The sequence below is a fragment of the Mustela nivalis genome (assembly GCF_964662115.1).
Source record: "Mustela nivalis genome assembly, chromosome: 14".
NCBI lineage: Eukaryota > Metazoa > Chordata > Mammalia > Carnivora > Mustelidae > Mustela > Mustela nivalis.
Genome location: NC_139033.1, coordinates 36,270,994 through 36,286,487, shown reverse-complemented (window position 1 = coordinate 36,286,487; position 15,494 = coordinate 36,270,994). Strand labels below are relative to the sequence as shown.

At 50.3% G+C, this 15,494-nt stretch overlaps 1 protein-coding gene across 8 annotated transcripts in view; it reads left to right on the top strand.

Annotated features, from left to right (window-relative positions):
• The window catches only part of NEDD4L (NEDD4 like E3 ubiquitin protein ligase), a 340,580-nt gene that overhangs the window by 251,880 nt on the left and 73,206 nt on the right, over nt 1-15,494 (top strand). For all 8 annotated transcript variants that reach the window (XM_082699466.1, XM_082699467.1, XM_082699471.1 and 5 more), the window contains one exon: nt 9,212-9,262. In XM_082699466.1, the coding sequence (XP_082555592.1) occupies nt 9,212-9,262 (51 nt within the window). Of the gene's footprint in view, nt 1-9,211; nt 9,263-15,494 lie in introns of those variants that run through there.

Here is a 15,494-nt window from a genome sequence, read left to right as displayed (position 1 = left end):
TCCTGATAGACGATACACTTGAAACTGTAGTCTCCAAACATTTTTGCTTAGCGAACCTTGTGAAAATTTTGAAAAAGCCATGTGTCACACATTTTATAAGAAATTTTTTTCTCATACATTTTTGACACCTGTAATTCGTCAGCAGCTCATTAAGTTATTAGTCCAGTGATTGCAAGAGATGTAATTTCTCACGTAGTGAGTACTTGAAAAATTTGGAAATTTCGTTTTGTAATTGCAGACATGCTCATTTTATGGGAAATATTTGCCATAAAATAAACACAATCATTCCTTATTGTTTAAAACAGCTATATGAAGTTTATTCCCTGTCACTAAAAATCTGACTTTATTTTAAAAAATTAAATAAGAGAATTGGGTGGATGAGTGGTAGATAAGCAAGACTTTCCACTTTGTGGGCCTGTCACCCAGGCAGTGGTGAAATAATCTGTCTCATGTTCTCGCCACTCTCTTTTCTCCCCCTGGGGCTGTGTGTTTTTCAAAGCCTTCCCTTCACTCTGTGCTTTTATACCCAGCCAGGTGCCTGCTGGTGAGCCTCAGGATGGGTGAGAAGCACATCTTTCTTTGGAAAGCAGGAGGGGGCGGGTTGTGATTTAGGTAAGAGCAGGTTGGAAAGGAAGGGCAGCGGAAGACAGACACTGTTCTCCGATCAGGTTTGGGGAAGAGAACATGTGGAAAGAAGGATGTAGAAAATTATTTCCTTAAAGCCACCCGTGCCCAGGTTTCTGGTAAGTCTTCGTATAGTCCCAGAGGTGTGCGTTCTTCAGTGTATGGAGCTCCACTGTGGAAGATATGGGGGTGGGGTGGCAGGTGGGTAGAAAGAAGAAAAATCATTCGGCTCCCTGTCATTTCATGTCCTGTCACTTTGCTCATTTCATTTATTAATTAGAATATAGATGAGAGAGAAACATACACAGGAGTGTACACATGACAAAGCCCAGATTATGTTAGAAATTGGCAGGTTGCAAGCACTGAATCTGGCAGGTGTAACCCCGAGGAGAGGAGGGAGTTGACACAGCCGAGCTAACAAAGATTTCCATATCAGAAGGAGGGGAGCCTGTTCAGGGTTTTCTGTAAGACCCGGTGTATGAAGTTAGGGGCTCTGTCTTGTGGTGGTAAAGAGCAGGGACTCCAGAGCCAGCCTGCCTGGGCTCGCATTCTGGCCACTGCTTACCAGCTCCGTGACCTTGGGCAAGTTTCTTAAGCAGCAGCCGATGGTTTCTGGCACATGATAGGTGAGCCATACATTAGCTTATTAGTCTTTGCAAGTCTTGAAGTTCGTTCCCAGACTGTGGCTGGAGCTCTTCCCCCAGCAGACTTGGAGTCTACTGGCCAGAGACTTGATGGCGGCCAGAGGATGGCCAGTGCGGAAAGGAGACCAACCAGGATCTACCTGGCGTGCCAGAGCTCATGCCAGGGCCGTTTTCATGGAACCTTTATGAAAAGCCAGTTGGTGTCCTGGTGTAAACCTATAAAACCTCTAGTTCAGACTCGCCACTCATTGAAATTCCAAGAGCGAGACCACATTGAGTTTGATGGAGTGTCTTGATGCTTGCTTGAGCACAGTGTGCCATTGGCTAGCTAGGCAGGAAGACGGACTGCTAGCTTCAGATGCGCAGAGATGTGGGAGGAAGAGCTCTCAGCAGGACGCGTGCTAGTCAAGCCCAAATCAAACATTGGGCTTCTGGGTACTTAGCTTCCCTTCTCCCCAGTATCCCAATCATTCCTTGACCCTGTTCTGCCTACTAAAGGTGTACGTTGTGTATTTCTTCAGGGTATGGAGGTCTGTTCTTTGGTAGCTGAGTTGGGAGAGAATCCAAGTGTATCCTCACTTTTTTTTTTTTTTCATTTATGCATATACTCTGTTTCTTAAATTGCTTGCAAAAAATTTTGATTTTAAAGCTTCTTCAGAGAAATGAGATACTTATCTTGAAAAAATTATTCCAAAATCTTGAAATTCATACAGCTGCAGGATGACACAGCATTTTAAGAAACCGTCCGTGTCCATGGTGTGGCTGGGCAGCTTTGTGGCAGGTGTCGGGTCACTGTGATGCCAGGCTGTGCCCCAACCCCATGGGAGGTGACGGCCTGTGGCCTCTTCCTTCTGCTGAAGATGGGAACAATTGTAGGGGCATATCTGTTCTCCTTGGTCTGTGTCCCTAAGCTTGTCCTGTATGAAGGGAAGGACCTCTCTGCAAACAGGAGTGTGGAGGAGACCTGCGTGTCCGGGTGTCGCACGGTGTGGGTGATGACACACCGCACCCTGCAGGCAGCCCACTGCCCTTGATGGAACAGCAGCCTGGCCACACCTTCCCCCTTACGTGGCCACCACCTCCACCATCTTGTGCATTCGCCTTCTGTCACTGAAGTCAAGGTCGTCACTGTCCCTGGTGCTGCTTCGTTCGCCGTGACACTGGGTCCTGAGTGTCCTGGTGGACACTGTGGTAAGGACACAGGGTGTTCGTGACTCCTCCCTCATTGCACAGTGACCCGGAGAGTCCGGGGGCAGAATGCTTTCGAGCAGGTGCTGAGCCTTCCAGGCACCTGCACGGTCCAGCCCCTCAGGCCGCCTCATCCGGACAGCTTACCCCCCGCAGCCCTCTTCCTCCCCTGGCGCCTTCTCCTCCAGTCACTTCCCCTTCCAGCACTCAGGGGACGTTTCTAAAATGCAGCCCCTGCCAGTCACACCCACACCCCACCCCGTACCTTCTCTTCCTCCCCCTGCTACACTCTCCCATGAGCCTCAGCCCAGCGCCTCTGCCTACACACCCCTCCCCTGCTACCCCCTTGCCCCCGAGGTCCCCCTGCGAACTCGTCTTCGGGACCCTGCCTAAGATGACCCATGGCAGACGAGTCCCTCCCCCAGTGGTGTTCCTGCCGTGTCTGTGCCTGCGGTATGCAGCGGCAGGTGGGCCATGGCGTCCCAATCGAGGCTTGCCGTGAGCCAGAGATGTGCACCAGTTTCAGAGACGTGGTGAAGAGAATGTAAAAATGCTTCAGTTACATGTCGGAAAGATATTTTGGGTGTGTTGGGACAACTACGATACAGTATTAGAATTGTTCCTGTTTTTTACTTTTAATTCTGACCATTAAGAATTTTTCGAGTTCTCCATGTGGCTCCCATTATGTCTCTGCTTCCCAGGGCTAGTTAGTTTCTCCCTGTAGGGAACAAGGGCACCTTGTCTCTGGAACCTTTAGGATGTCCCATTCTGGGTGTCTAGTCCCCAGAGTTCTTCCCCAGAGTTTCCACGTCTAGAGTTGATCGGACCAGAAGTTCAGATCGCCGAGTGCTCCTCGTGCAGAGAGCTGGGATTTCCGGGCCCTGAAGTCTGCTTCCGTGTGGAGCAGGGAGAGGACTGGACGTTGTTGAGCTGCCGCCACCCACGGAGGAAGGAGAGGACGCTGTGATCTCTCAGCCCCTTCTTGGGACGAGCAGCTACCTGCAGCCGCTGGGAGTCCCTTTGGGCTCGCACACAAGTGCTGTCTCACAGCCGTTGGGACGGGGCAGGGCTGCGCCTCACTGAAGGCCCAGCCTCTCCGGCTTCAGTCTTCGCCAGCGCTGTGCTGCTGTGCTGCTCGCTCCTTCTATTTCATGTTCTGAATATGGAGCCAAGTGTCCTTTAAAAGGGATAATCTTGGTGCACCTGGGGGGCTCAGTGGGTTAAGCCGCTGCCTTCATCTCAGGTCATGATCCCAGGGTCCTGGGATCCAGCCCCTGGTTGGGCTCTCTGCTCAGCGGGGAGCCTGCTTCCCCCTCTCTCTCTGCCTGCCTCTCTGCATACTTGTCTGTCGGATAAATAAACAAAATCTTTTTAAAAAGGTGGGGGGCGGATAATCTTCCCCATCACACATTCCTCCAGCATGATTAAATTCTGCCCGCCGTCCCAGTGCCATGTCCCAGGAGCCTCTAATGGTCCTGGTCCCGTAGGCTTGCCCCGACTTCTTGCTGACACAGAAGTCTTGTTTGTTGTTGTAAATAAGAGCCCGCGTCTCCAGGACACACCTCGCTGTCCCAGTGAAGGCAGGTCTCGTGCCTCAACTCAGAAAACTGAGTGGCGGAGGGGCGGGCGATGTGAGAGTCGGATGTGTTTCTTTGAGAAAACCTGAACTTGGTTTGGTTTTGTGTTCTGGGGCCTACCTGGTGAGTTCTGGCGAGAGCACGTGCGTTCAAGGAGCATCCCATGGTGGCACGTTTGGCTTTTTAGTGGGATGCCACGGGACCGTTTGATGAAGGGACTTCTGGGACCTATTTTTGAAGCCATTTACCTTGATGGCCAGAGGCATGTGGGGCTGAAACATTGGATTTTGCAGTGCGTGAGGCGGGTGGAGGCTGGACTCACGCCCTCTGCGGAAGCCACAGCCATTCTGTCCGCGTGGCCAAGGCTGATGTGTGGGGCAAGTGGAGGGAGAAGCAAGCCCATCTGCCCTTCGTCTTGTGTGTGGTGGCACAGCCGGCTTCACGCTCCGGTGGGGAGTAGACCGCACCCACCACTAAGTGCAGATCGACTCTCCGGTGACTCTCCAGACACGACGCTGTCGAGTTCAGATATTTATAACATTTTGTCTAAAAGTGTCTGTAAAAGGTTCTGAAGCCATTCATTATTTAGATCATTCAGGCCACATACTTCCCAAGTCACTAAAAATAGAACCCGTTTCCCCCATCGACTGAGTTCTGGTGCCGGACTGCGGGCCGTGTGCTTTGGAAGGAAGGGGCAGATGGGGACGTCGCGTGTAATGGTTCGGTGGGGAAGCAGAGGGTTGGGCTCCTGGGTGCTCAGTCAGCCAAGAGACTGCCTTCGGCTCAGGTCATGATCCCAGGGTCCTGGGATCCAGTCCCACATCGGGCTCTCTGCTCAGCGAAGCCTGCTTCTCCCTCTCTCTGCCTGCCACTCGCCCTGCTTGTGCTCTCTCTCTCTCTGCCTCTTTCTCTCTGTCAAGTAAATAAATAAAATCTTTTTTTTAAAAAAGCCAAGGATTCTTCTTCTGGCTGGGTGTTAGAGCTGTGATGTGTACCTTAGCCCATAACAGGCAAAAACCTAGTCCTGCTCTATCTTTCCTCCCAGATTCTTTTTCTGTAGTTTGTGTTCCGATTCCTCTGTATGTCTCTTCCATTTGTCCTGAGAAATTCTAAATCTAATCTTCCTGGAAGTTACTGCTTAATAATTTCTAGGATAAAACCCCAGGCAGTTGATGTAGTACCGAATGGTTTCTGCTTGAGAGGCTTTTCAAGTTTTGATTGTGAGACCAAAAATGGAAATTTAGATCATAACTTAGCACACATTCTCAGATGTATGTAACTGAAACGGTTTTCTTGAATCACTGTGTTCATGTGAGGCACTCCTGTTTTCTGTCTCATTCTCCTGAACTTCTAAAAAACGCTTCTCCTGGGCTGCCAGTGGGATTGCAGCTCCTGTGCCCCGGGTGCAGTCGGTTAAGCATCAGACTCCTGGTGTCGGCTCAGGTCATGATCTCAAGGTCATGAGCTCCAGCTCGACTTGGGCCCTGCACCCAGCAGGGAATCTGCTTGAGATTCTCTCTCATTGTCGCTCTCGCTTTCTCTCCAATGAGTAAGTAAATCTTTAAAAAAAAAAAAAAAAAAAAAAACCCACCGCCCAGCTGTACCGCGTGCGCCCTTCTCTTTCTCCTGGTGCTTTTCTCCTCGCACAGTGTTCTCTCCCTTCCACTCGCATGTGACACGCAGAGTCCCAGCCCTGTTCTCACTGCAGCCTCTGTGGTTCTCCTGACGTCATGTTCTTCGATGTGACCTTTAGCTTCTAACCTAAAGACTGAAAGTCTCTGTTTGTGTTCTTTGAGAAGCTGAGTCTCATTTCTTGAGTGAGGGCCACAGAGCCTGGTGGGCGCTTGACGGCCGGCAGCCCAGGCCAGTGTGCGCGGGCAAGTTTGGGAGACGTCCGAGGGCCGTCGTAGGGCTTCACCAGAGCTGTTGTCCTGGTCCCCAGGCTTCAGGTTCCAGTGGCATTCACATGGGTGGCAGCTTCCCTCTGCGTGGCGATGGCACACACTAGTCCCTTTCCTTTTTATTTAAATGGGGAGAGTTATTTTAAGGGGAGGGAAGGACGGTCTGTAAGATAGTTGATCATCGCCTAGTGGGGACGCTCCCGGCTGCGTCTGGTATGGTTACTTTACGTTTCCAGTAATGGAATATAGATTTTTGCTGCGCCTTATCTGATACGTTTCAGGGGCTCCATTTGGCCTTGTCATTACGTTGGAAAATAATTTGGCGGCTTGTCAGAAGGGAACATTTGTAACCGTGTTAGTAACCGGCACATGTTCAGCCTCGAGAATAGCAGGACAGGTCATGAAGGCTGGGACGGTCAGCAGTTACTTAACACATTACCGTAGGCACAAGGAATGCCCGTGTTCACTGTACGCGCTGAGACCCGTTTGGCTTTGTACACTCTTGTAGGTGACTTGCTGCTGGAGGGAGATACCTCATAGTAGAAACGAGGAAAATTGATTAATGTATTTTCATAACATTGGTGTAAAATGTCATCCTGTGGCAGCAGGGACGTCAGGAAGCTGTGCTGGCTTTAACGTTGTCTGTGCGGGGCCCATGGGTGGGGGTCCTGCCAGAGCAGCCCTACCTGGGTGTCCTTGACATGCCCCTGCTTCTCATCTTGCCATAAAGACCACCAGTAGGCTCTCTGAACCCCTCCTAGCTATCTTCTGTGGAACTGAAGACGTGTTATAAAATTGGTGTGTTGTCATTAACCTAAACGCTTTATATTTCCTGCAGTTTCTGTGGTTCTGGCAGCAGTGGGCTGGTTTGAAAACGTAGATCTCCCCACACGTTCTGTTTGGTGAAACCTTCGTGTAAGCCAGTTTCTTTTAACCTGGTGCTGTTCCGTACTTTTATTTTATGTTCCGCCTGTTTTCTTTAAAATCTGGTCTTTCTGCGGTCACCCTTGGTGCAAACCAGAGAGAGAGCCTTCGGTCTGCTCAGTGGGCGAGGTTGCTTCATCTTCGGCTATTTTAGAAACAGTGTGTTCTGTTGAGTGAGAAGACCTGTTCATGTCCAAGTGCAGCTGCTGAACCTGACCTCAGGCATGCCAGGGGTTCAGTTACCTGCCCGCCTGAGAAAAGCAGAGTCCGGACTGGAGACACTGTGACAGAGAATGCCCCACATGGGCTTTTTCGTAGGACTCCACCCAGCCCTGTCACACTGCTCTCATCACAGTCCCTTCCCGTCCATGTCATACTGAGCCAGTGTCCCAGGGAGAAGCCCAGAGCTGGTGCACAGCCATGCCTTCCCGCTGGTTACTGAGCCATAGGATGGTACTCATTTGTAGCCCAGACTCTAGAACCAGCCCGCCCAAACAGGGCTACCTTGGAGAGGTCCCACACCTCTCTGGTCTCTAGGTTCTGTGAAATGAGCACCATCATAGTGCCCACCTCTTACAGATGAAGTGAGACTAAGTGGCCCGAGCACAGCACCTGCTTCACTCCTGTAGCCCTATAGTGGCAGGTGCCCGGGTTAGAACTCTGACAACCTCTCCCCAGCAGCAGAACGTGGGTAGTGGGTGTTTTGTAAGTTTTTATTAAGATACATTGAGGTTAATAACTGAGGAGTAGCATTTCAGAGATGGGAGGGTATGGAACTCCTTTAGGTAATAAGCCCATCTTCTTCTGATATGTTTTTCCTTCATTGGGGGCAGCAGGGGACAGGGGCAGGTGGCAGTACCACTAGTTACGTAGAGTCCAACTTACTGTTCATAGTCAGCACACCTCTGGTTTTTGATCATGGAGTTAACTACCATCCCCACTAGCTACATTAAATCAGTCAAATGGAAAGTGGGAATGCCCCCCATCACTTTGGCTGGTGAAGATGTCTGCCTTTTCTGGACCTTCTGCTGACAGCTGCTGTTTCAGATCTACAGCATTAATCGGCACCTGTAGCTTTGTGTTAGATGTGGTACCTCCATGGTGGGTTTTAGCAGGTGCAGCCAGGAAAATAAAAGGAAGGATTGAGGCTAGTCTCATGCTTCTTGTACACCCGGCCATTGGTAGCTGGTTTTTCATTGTCCTCAGTGCATCACTGAGAGGAGGCAGGTAGCTTTCTAGCTAATAGGATTTTTTTAACTACCTAAAAGGCAGTCCTGCCTAAAAGGCAGCAGATCATTCCAGTGAATCTCATTCGTATTTCCCAGATGCTGCTTTATAAATGCAAGAAGAGAGGTTTTTCAAGTACATTTAAAAAGTAGTTTGTGTAAATTAGAGAATTCCTCAGTAAATCAGGGATGAGTGAAAATAAGAGCCCAGGATTTGGGGTTAGGAGGTGTGGATTCTCTCTTGAGCTTTCAGGCTGGCTGTGGGACAGGTCGGATCACAGAACTTCACGAGCTTTTAGGGATTTGAATGTGGTAGAAGCAACTTCGTGTGTTTATGTAAGGGTAACAGACTTACACCCTGGGGTCACCTGAGTGTCAGAAGCTCTGACACAGGCACCCTGCAGCAGGGCGTAGAGGCAGCAAGACCTGTCGGATGCCCTTTGGTCCAGGCCGGTGACCCCAGAAATCTGAGTTACGACTTCTCAGGGGACTCCCAGAGTCTGGAAGAGGACTTGTGAGTTCCTTCAAGTGAATGTCATCCAAGTCTCAAGTCAGAAAGATCTATTCTGTGTGGTAGCACAGAGGCAGGAAGAAGTATGTTTCACCCAGAAATTAACCAGCAAACTAATCCATGAACTTGGATTCCAAAGTAGCGTACTTATAAGATTGAAAGTTTGAGGGCCCCCCCTTTTTTTTTGGTGAGAAGTAATTTCTAAGATTTATTAATCACTAGATTACTTCACTTGCCCTGGACTCTCAGCTCTCAGGAAGCTCTTTACAGCACCTAATAAACATTAGGGTGTTCCAAACTTTCCATTACTGTCTTCCCTATAAAGTGGGCCACCTGCAACCCCAAGCCCTGTGTGGTCCTGAGTGTCCCTTCCCTTACTGAAGGCATGCTCCCCTGTTCCAAGACTTGATTTGTTTCCATTCACTTGGGTAGCAGCCGCCCTCCAGGGCTGCCAACTGTCACCACACAACACTGTGACAATATCCGGGACTTAGGTGGCGTCTTTCATCCGTGACTTACACAGAAACATCATATTAAAGAAACACTAAACATTTTTAAGATTATTGATACTCAGTGGAGAGATGGGGACACTGACTCTTTGCTTTCTTCTCCACAGACAAGGGACGACTTCCTGGGACAGGTGGACATACCGCTCAGTCATCTCCCGGTAAGGACCGTCAGCCTGTTTCCTGGGGCCAGTTTCGGGAGCAGTGCTTTCCGATTGTTTCCGGTTGGGTGTATTTCAGAGCAGTATTTCCTCAAGGCGGCTTCAGAGCAGGCTGAAACGTAGAGCATGTGCTCAGGCCCCTGTCCCTTTCTAGAAAGTGGTCCTTTTGGGGGGACAGGAGAGAGCTTAATTATGAAAGTCCGGCGTCTCTAAATCACCCACGCATCCCGGTGTGCATCACCAGCCGCCGCCTCTTCCGGCCTTCCTTTTGTCACATCATGGAGCAGCTCCCTGTCTCTGTCACACCCTCCTCCTCTGCGTGGAATGTCTTTACCTTCAGAGTCATCCTTCGGGTCTGATCAGACATTCATTCCCATTGTCTAGAATTACACGTGTGTTTCTCGGGTTACAGCCATACAAGCGAGTGCTTCCCAGATTCGGGTGTGTGGCTTTGCTCGGGCAGCATGGAGCCACAAGTGACAAGTTCACTCACTGTTCTCAGTGAACTTGTCAGCTGCAAGCACCCATTCCAACTTGAGAAGTTACCCTGAGTTAGCGGACAAGGTGTTGCTACTGTTCCTACCTGCTCAGATGAGTAGCAGAGTTTGGGGGGCTTTTGACCAATAACTGGGTGAAAGGGGTTTTGCGCGTGCCCCAGAGGCAGTATAGGGAGGAGGGGAGACAGGACCCGGAGGCCTTGGTGGAAGGCGGATCAGCTCGGGGTTTTCACTTTGTCCCATTTCCCATCCTGGCCCTTCTTCCTCTGGGCATCACAAAGTGACTCAAATAGCGTCACCTAGGGGACGGTGAGTCCACCGCTTCTACCTTTCAGGGGCATTTTATTAATTTTTTTAATGCTTCATGTGAGCGAATAGCTGAAGTAGTCTATAAACTAAAATGACTTAAACCACCTCTGGGAAGTCTGCCGCTGTGCTGAAATCATGGCTCTTACCGTATCTTACGTACCAAGGACGACTGTTGTCTTTCAGGAAGCTCAGATGTGTAGTGAAGGCATGGGATAGCGAGCAGCGGGTTCTTGCTTACTCAGGGGAGCTGTTAAGGAAGAAAGGTTTCCAGCACATTCCCTTCCAAAAAATCGGAAGCAAAACTGATACCATTAAAATATTTTTGTTTCTGTCTAAAAACCCGAAGTTCCAAGGTACGCATGGAGGGAGACTGTGTGTGCGCGAGACCAGCTCCATGAGCCGTCAGAAACCTCGTTGTCCTTCTAGAGCCCCGTTGAGCGGATATGGAAGTCCCAGTGTTGGCGACACACACCTCCGTGTCCGTAGGTCTTCTGTTTCTGCTCTTCAGGTCAAAGCTGTCCTCTCACATTTTGAGGCAGTGAGGGTTGGCCAGTTCTTTTGTGGGTCTCCCTAACCAGCCACCCTTTTCCCGGACATAAAAACCGACTCTCGGTCAAGGCAGATGATGTACTAACAGTCTCTGAGAGGCGCGAGTGGGATCTGTCAGGCATCCTGCTCCGACAGTCCCGGGTTTGAGCGAGTGAGTGCACGTTGGTTTTGAAAGGTTGGGCGGAAGGTGCACCTGGGTGGCTCAGTGGGTTAGAGCCTCTGCCTTAGGCTCAGTTCGTGATTTCAGGGTCCTGCGATTGAGGCCCGCATCAGGCTCTGCTCAGCTCTGCTTCCCTTCCTCTCTCTGCCTGCTTCTGATCTGTCAAATAAATAAATAAAATAAAATCTTTTTTTAAAAAAAGAAAGGTTTGGCAGGACTCACAGAGGACAGAGTAGTGTTGCTCTCCAGAGACAGAGGCCGTAGAGGGAACAGTGCCGCTTGGGGTTCGGGTGGAGGCAAGAGTGAGCTTTCAGCGGAGGAAGCGGTGATGGGGCTGGAAGCTGGAGTAGAAAGCGGCCAGTGAAAGGAAGTAGCTGGTGAGTGCCTGGAGGGAACTGAGAACTTCAGCGAGGGAGCGCCCTGCCTCACATCTGCGCGACCATGACCTTGCGTGGAGTGCAGCAGTCTCCGGACTGACGGACTGACGATGGGCTGGCTTTCTGAGCCACCGAAGTCCGGGAAGTGGGCCACAGAGGAAGCAGGAGTGGACCGAGGGTGCACCTTCGCCTTCCACGTGGTGGTGAGACGCAGCGAGCGTATTCTGAGTGGACGCAGCATTTTGGGCTCCGGATTTGAGGGGCTGCCGTGTGGAAGGTTGATGGTACGTGAGGGGAGCTCATGGGAAAATCACACAGTGTCCTTACATTTTGGGGAACACAGGTGTGGCCGGGAGAAACAGATGTCAGCATTTGATTGTGTTTTGTAGAGTCAGAGGTGGTCGCTCTTGATAGCTACATGACCATGGTCGAGGCCGATCATTTATGGCCTAGAGAGGCAGTTTTTGTCCACATCATCAAAGTTTAGGTAAAAGAGATTAGGAAAATTGTCTCCTTAGCAGTGAGGAAGGACAGGGAGTGCAGTAGCGTAGTACCGTGGTGGTGAATTTGCCGTTCCTGAGCCAGGCGAGTCTTTTAGAGGTTGGGGGTGTCTGGGCTTTGATTATTAACCTCATGCGGCCCCGTGAGCTGAGGGAGCTGGCGCTCCTCCACAGCTGTTTGCTCTCAGACGTGATCCAGGGTCTTCGGGGGGTGGGGGAGGGGTGTCCAGGCAAGCAGCTTCCTCCACCCCCACCCCCCTGCAGCCCGGCGTTGTCAGTTGTGACAGCAGCCACGTGCGCTAGCTGAGCCTTTGAAATGAAGCCGATATGGCTACAGAGCTGAATTTATAATATTTGTTTCAGTTTATCATTCATTTATCATTATTTCAGGTTAATTAATTAAAATTTAAATTTAAAAACTTTGCCACATGTGGCAAATGGCACCATATTGAATGGCCATGGGAGGGTGCAACCGAGCGCCCTGCCCTGGCTTGGGTAAAAAGCACGATTCTGGATTCCCCTTTCCTCAGATAATAATTCCAGCTGTTAGAGGGGTGCCCAAACCCCTACTGGTTTTACGTCGTGATTTATCATTTGTTTTTTTACCCCCTACCTGAGGCTTTTTTTTTTTTTAACTCTACAAGTCAGATATACTAAGAAATTTTAATTTAGGTTATAATAAAAAGCCCAGATGTTTGAAATTATAGAAACTTAAAAAATATTTTTTTGTTATTATTTGAAATCCATATTAACAAAATACCTAATTGCATTTGCATTCATGTGCATGTGTGCGGACAGACACACTTATTTTAAGACATTTTATTTTATGACTTTTTTTTTAAAGATTTTATTTATTTATTTGGCATACAGAGATCACAAGTAGAGAGGCAGGCAGAGAGAGAGAGGAGGAAGCAGGCTCCCTGCTCAGCAGAGAGCCCCATGCGGGGCTCGATCCCATGACCCTGAGATCATGACCTGAGCCACCCAGGTGCCCCTATTTTAGGACATTTTAAACCAAGAATGAGGCATTATCTTATTGCCACAAGATAGCATGAACTTTTATTTCTTTTAAAAATAAATCCTCCCTGTCTTGATTCTGGTCTAAGAGATTGCCTTAATTTAAATGAAGCCCTTTTCTAAGTCAGGAGCTTCACGGAGAAGATCCAGGACAGCAGAACTAAACTCAGTGTAATCTCTTGTGATCATTAACATTATTTTTGATAATTTAAATCCTATTTTATGTTTCGTGTATGTTTGAAAAATAACTATTTTAGGCCTAGCAATTGATTTGAGTCCACTGAAGAACCTTCATTCCTTGATGAAATTCTAGAGGCGTGTTGGCTCTGTTGGCGAGGGGATATTGGTGTTGCCGTGTAAAACCTTTTAGGATCTTAGGAGTGGCTTGCCTAAGCTGTCTATACTAGGCAGCTCTCATTTGACCGACACCGCTTCCCCACCCTGCCCCCCCGGAAGTCTGGAGGGTCAGAGCGACCCTTCCACTGGCGCCCGTGGGAAGTCACAAACACCTCAGCATCTTGGACCTGGTGCACGAGGGTCCTCCCTGGACCCCTGCCTGGCATCAGGTCCCTGGACTGTGGCCTCGCTGGACCCTGTGGGCTGGTGCGAGGGGCTGAGTTGGCATTCTGCCAGGGTGACAAGTGACGGAGGCACTCGAGAGAGGCAGGGCGGCAAGGCGCACCCCGCAGGCCAGTGTCACCACCTCAGTTCACCACCACAGTGGCCAGAGGAGGCCTGTGTCAGCTCTGTCCTTGTCCCCTAACTAGGAAAGAGGAAGGGTTGTTCATCTGGAAGGAAGTAACCTTGTTTCCCGTTCCGATGGTGGAACTCTCCATGCTTTATACCCCTCAGATACTCCCGGAGGGGGAAGCAAGTCCTTTTGGACCTGGGATTTACTTTTCATCCTTCCTCAGCCCTTAGAGTCCAGCTTTATTCCTGGAAGAAAACATGGAAAGGAAACAGGACACGGGAGCTCGGGACGGGAGGGACGTCTATGTCCTTTGCTCCCATTCTAGATGAGCCACTCATCTTTCATACTTCTTGTCCGTTTTACTTACTTTTGAGGGCAGGAGTGAGGAAGAGGAGCAGGGCGACAGGAGAGGGTAGATGAGGTTGGTGGATCTGAGAATTCAGAAAACATCAGTTCATGTTCACAGGAGTCTCCAAAGGTCAGGCTTTAAAAGATCTCCAGAATTGTTGGTCCAGACCTGGGGGATGGGCGAGTCGCCTTGGTGACCTTAATAAGGTAGTAATCCTTTTCACCTGTAAAAGGAGGGCGGGTGCGGAGAGGACCCCGGGTGTCCATCCTGCTCTGGGAGGCCACATCGTCACTGCCCCATGGCTCAGTGAGCAGAGGCACAGATCACCAAGATAACATGCGCGTCACCTGGGAGACTCAGGCCGCAGGGCTCGCTGGAGGCGTGCAGAGGCGGGGAGACTCAGTAATTTAGGAAGGTTCCCCTCCCAGCCTGACATCTGTATGGCAGGGTCATACAAACAAACAAGTTTGTTTGTTCCCACACGGGGGGCGGGGGGGGGTGCGCTTGGGTCAGCTCAGCTGTAACCCGGCTGCGAGGCCTGATTGCGCTTCAGCTACCGTTTTTCCATCTGCTTCTGAACTGCGGTGTCATGGTCTTGAAAAAGTTCATGACTTTCATGTTCACGTTTTATGACTTCAAGTTTTATGACTTGCCTTTACTAGTTACTTAAAGGCAAAATAGCTCCGAGGCTGGTACTCACAGCAGAAGGACATCTTCTGGCAGGTGCTTCCCTCTTTCACTTCTGCGATTTTCCTGGACTTTTCCTTCCGTCGTGCCTCTCCTGTCCTTTGAGCCCCCAGTCCCCCCCACCACCCCACTCCATTCAGCTACGAAATCTCTTGTCCATGGGAAACAGGCCAGGGTGGAGAGAGCTCTTCTAGAACATCGGTTTCTCCTGTTGTCGTCAGGTGCTCCTCGGAGCTCTCAGGGTAGCGTTTGGATTTCAGTTCTTTAGAGCGAAGCGCGGTCACAGTGGTGGCGTTGTTTCGGGTGCCTTGGCCGTACTTGGACCTAACTCAGATGATGAGCACCTCTTTTCTTTTTACAGCTGGTCGCAGGGTAATGGTTCCTTCTCGTGTGTGTAGAATTCAGTGTCCCAGAGCGTAGAGGGGCCTGACACCATTTGTCCACACCCTGCGTTTGACAGAGGAGGTTACCTGCGCCCAGACAGGGAGGTGACTCGCCAGTGATAGTAGGTTGGCAGCGCTGCTTGGCCACACCCTGCGTCTGCAGCCTGGATCTGTGAGGTAGTCAGGGTTCTGGGGGTGCGCGAAGGGGGGTCTAGTGTCAGGCTTGTGTGCTGTTGGTGGTTGCCTTCTGGTTTGGCGTCTAGGGTCCCGGGAAGTCTGCTCGCTTGCATTTGCCCACAGAGCTGTTCTTCTCGCAGTGATGGCGGTTCTTCAAGGTGGAAGTGCTGTCTGTCCAAAAGGTGTTCTTGGGAACGTGCGGTGCCCCGGAACAGGAGGCAGCTGTGTGTTGGAGATGGTTTCTAACCACTGCTGTCCTGGGAATCTCCACGGGGCTTTTTTCCAGCCAGTAGGATCTGGTAGGACCCTGAGTAATGCCAAAAAGAGTCCTGTCACTCTTAAGGCGGTCACCATCTTGTTCGCATGCAAGTATTTCCATGGAGGTGAATTTTCATTATTTTTTTTAAAGATCTTATTTATTTATTGGAGAGAGGAAGAGAGAGCATGAGAGGGGAGAAGGTCAGAGGGAGAAGCAGACTCCCCACGGAGCTGGGAGCCCAGTACTGGGCTCGATGCCGGGACTCCGGGATCATGAC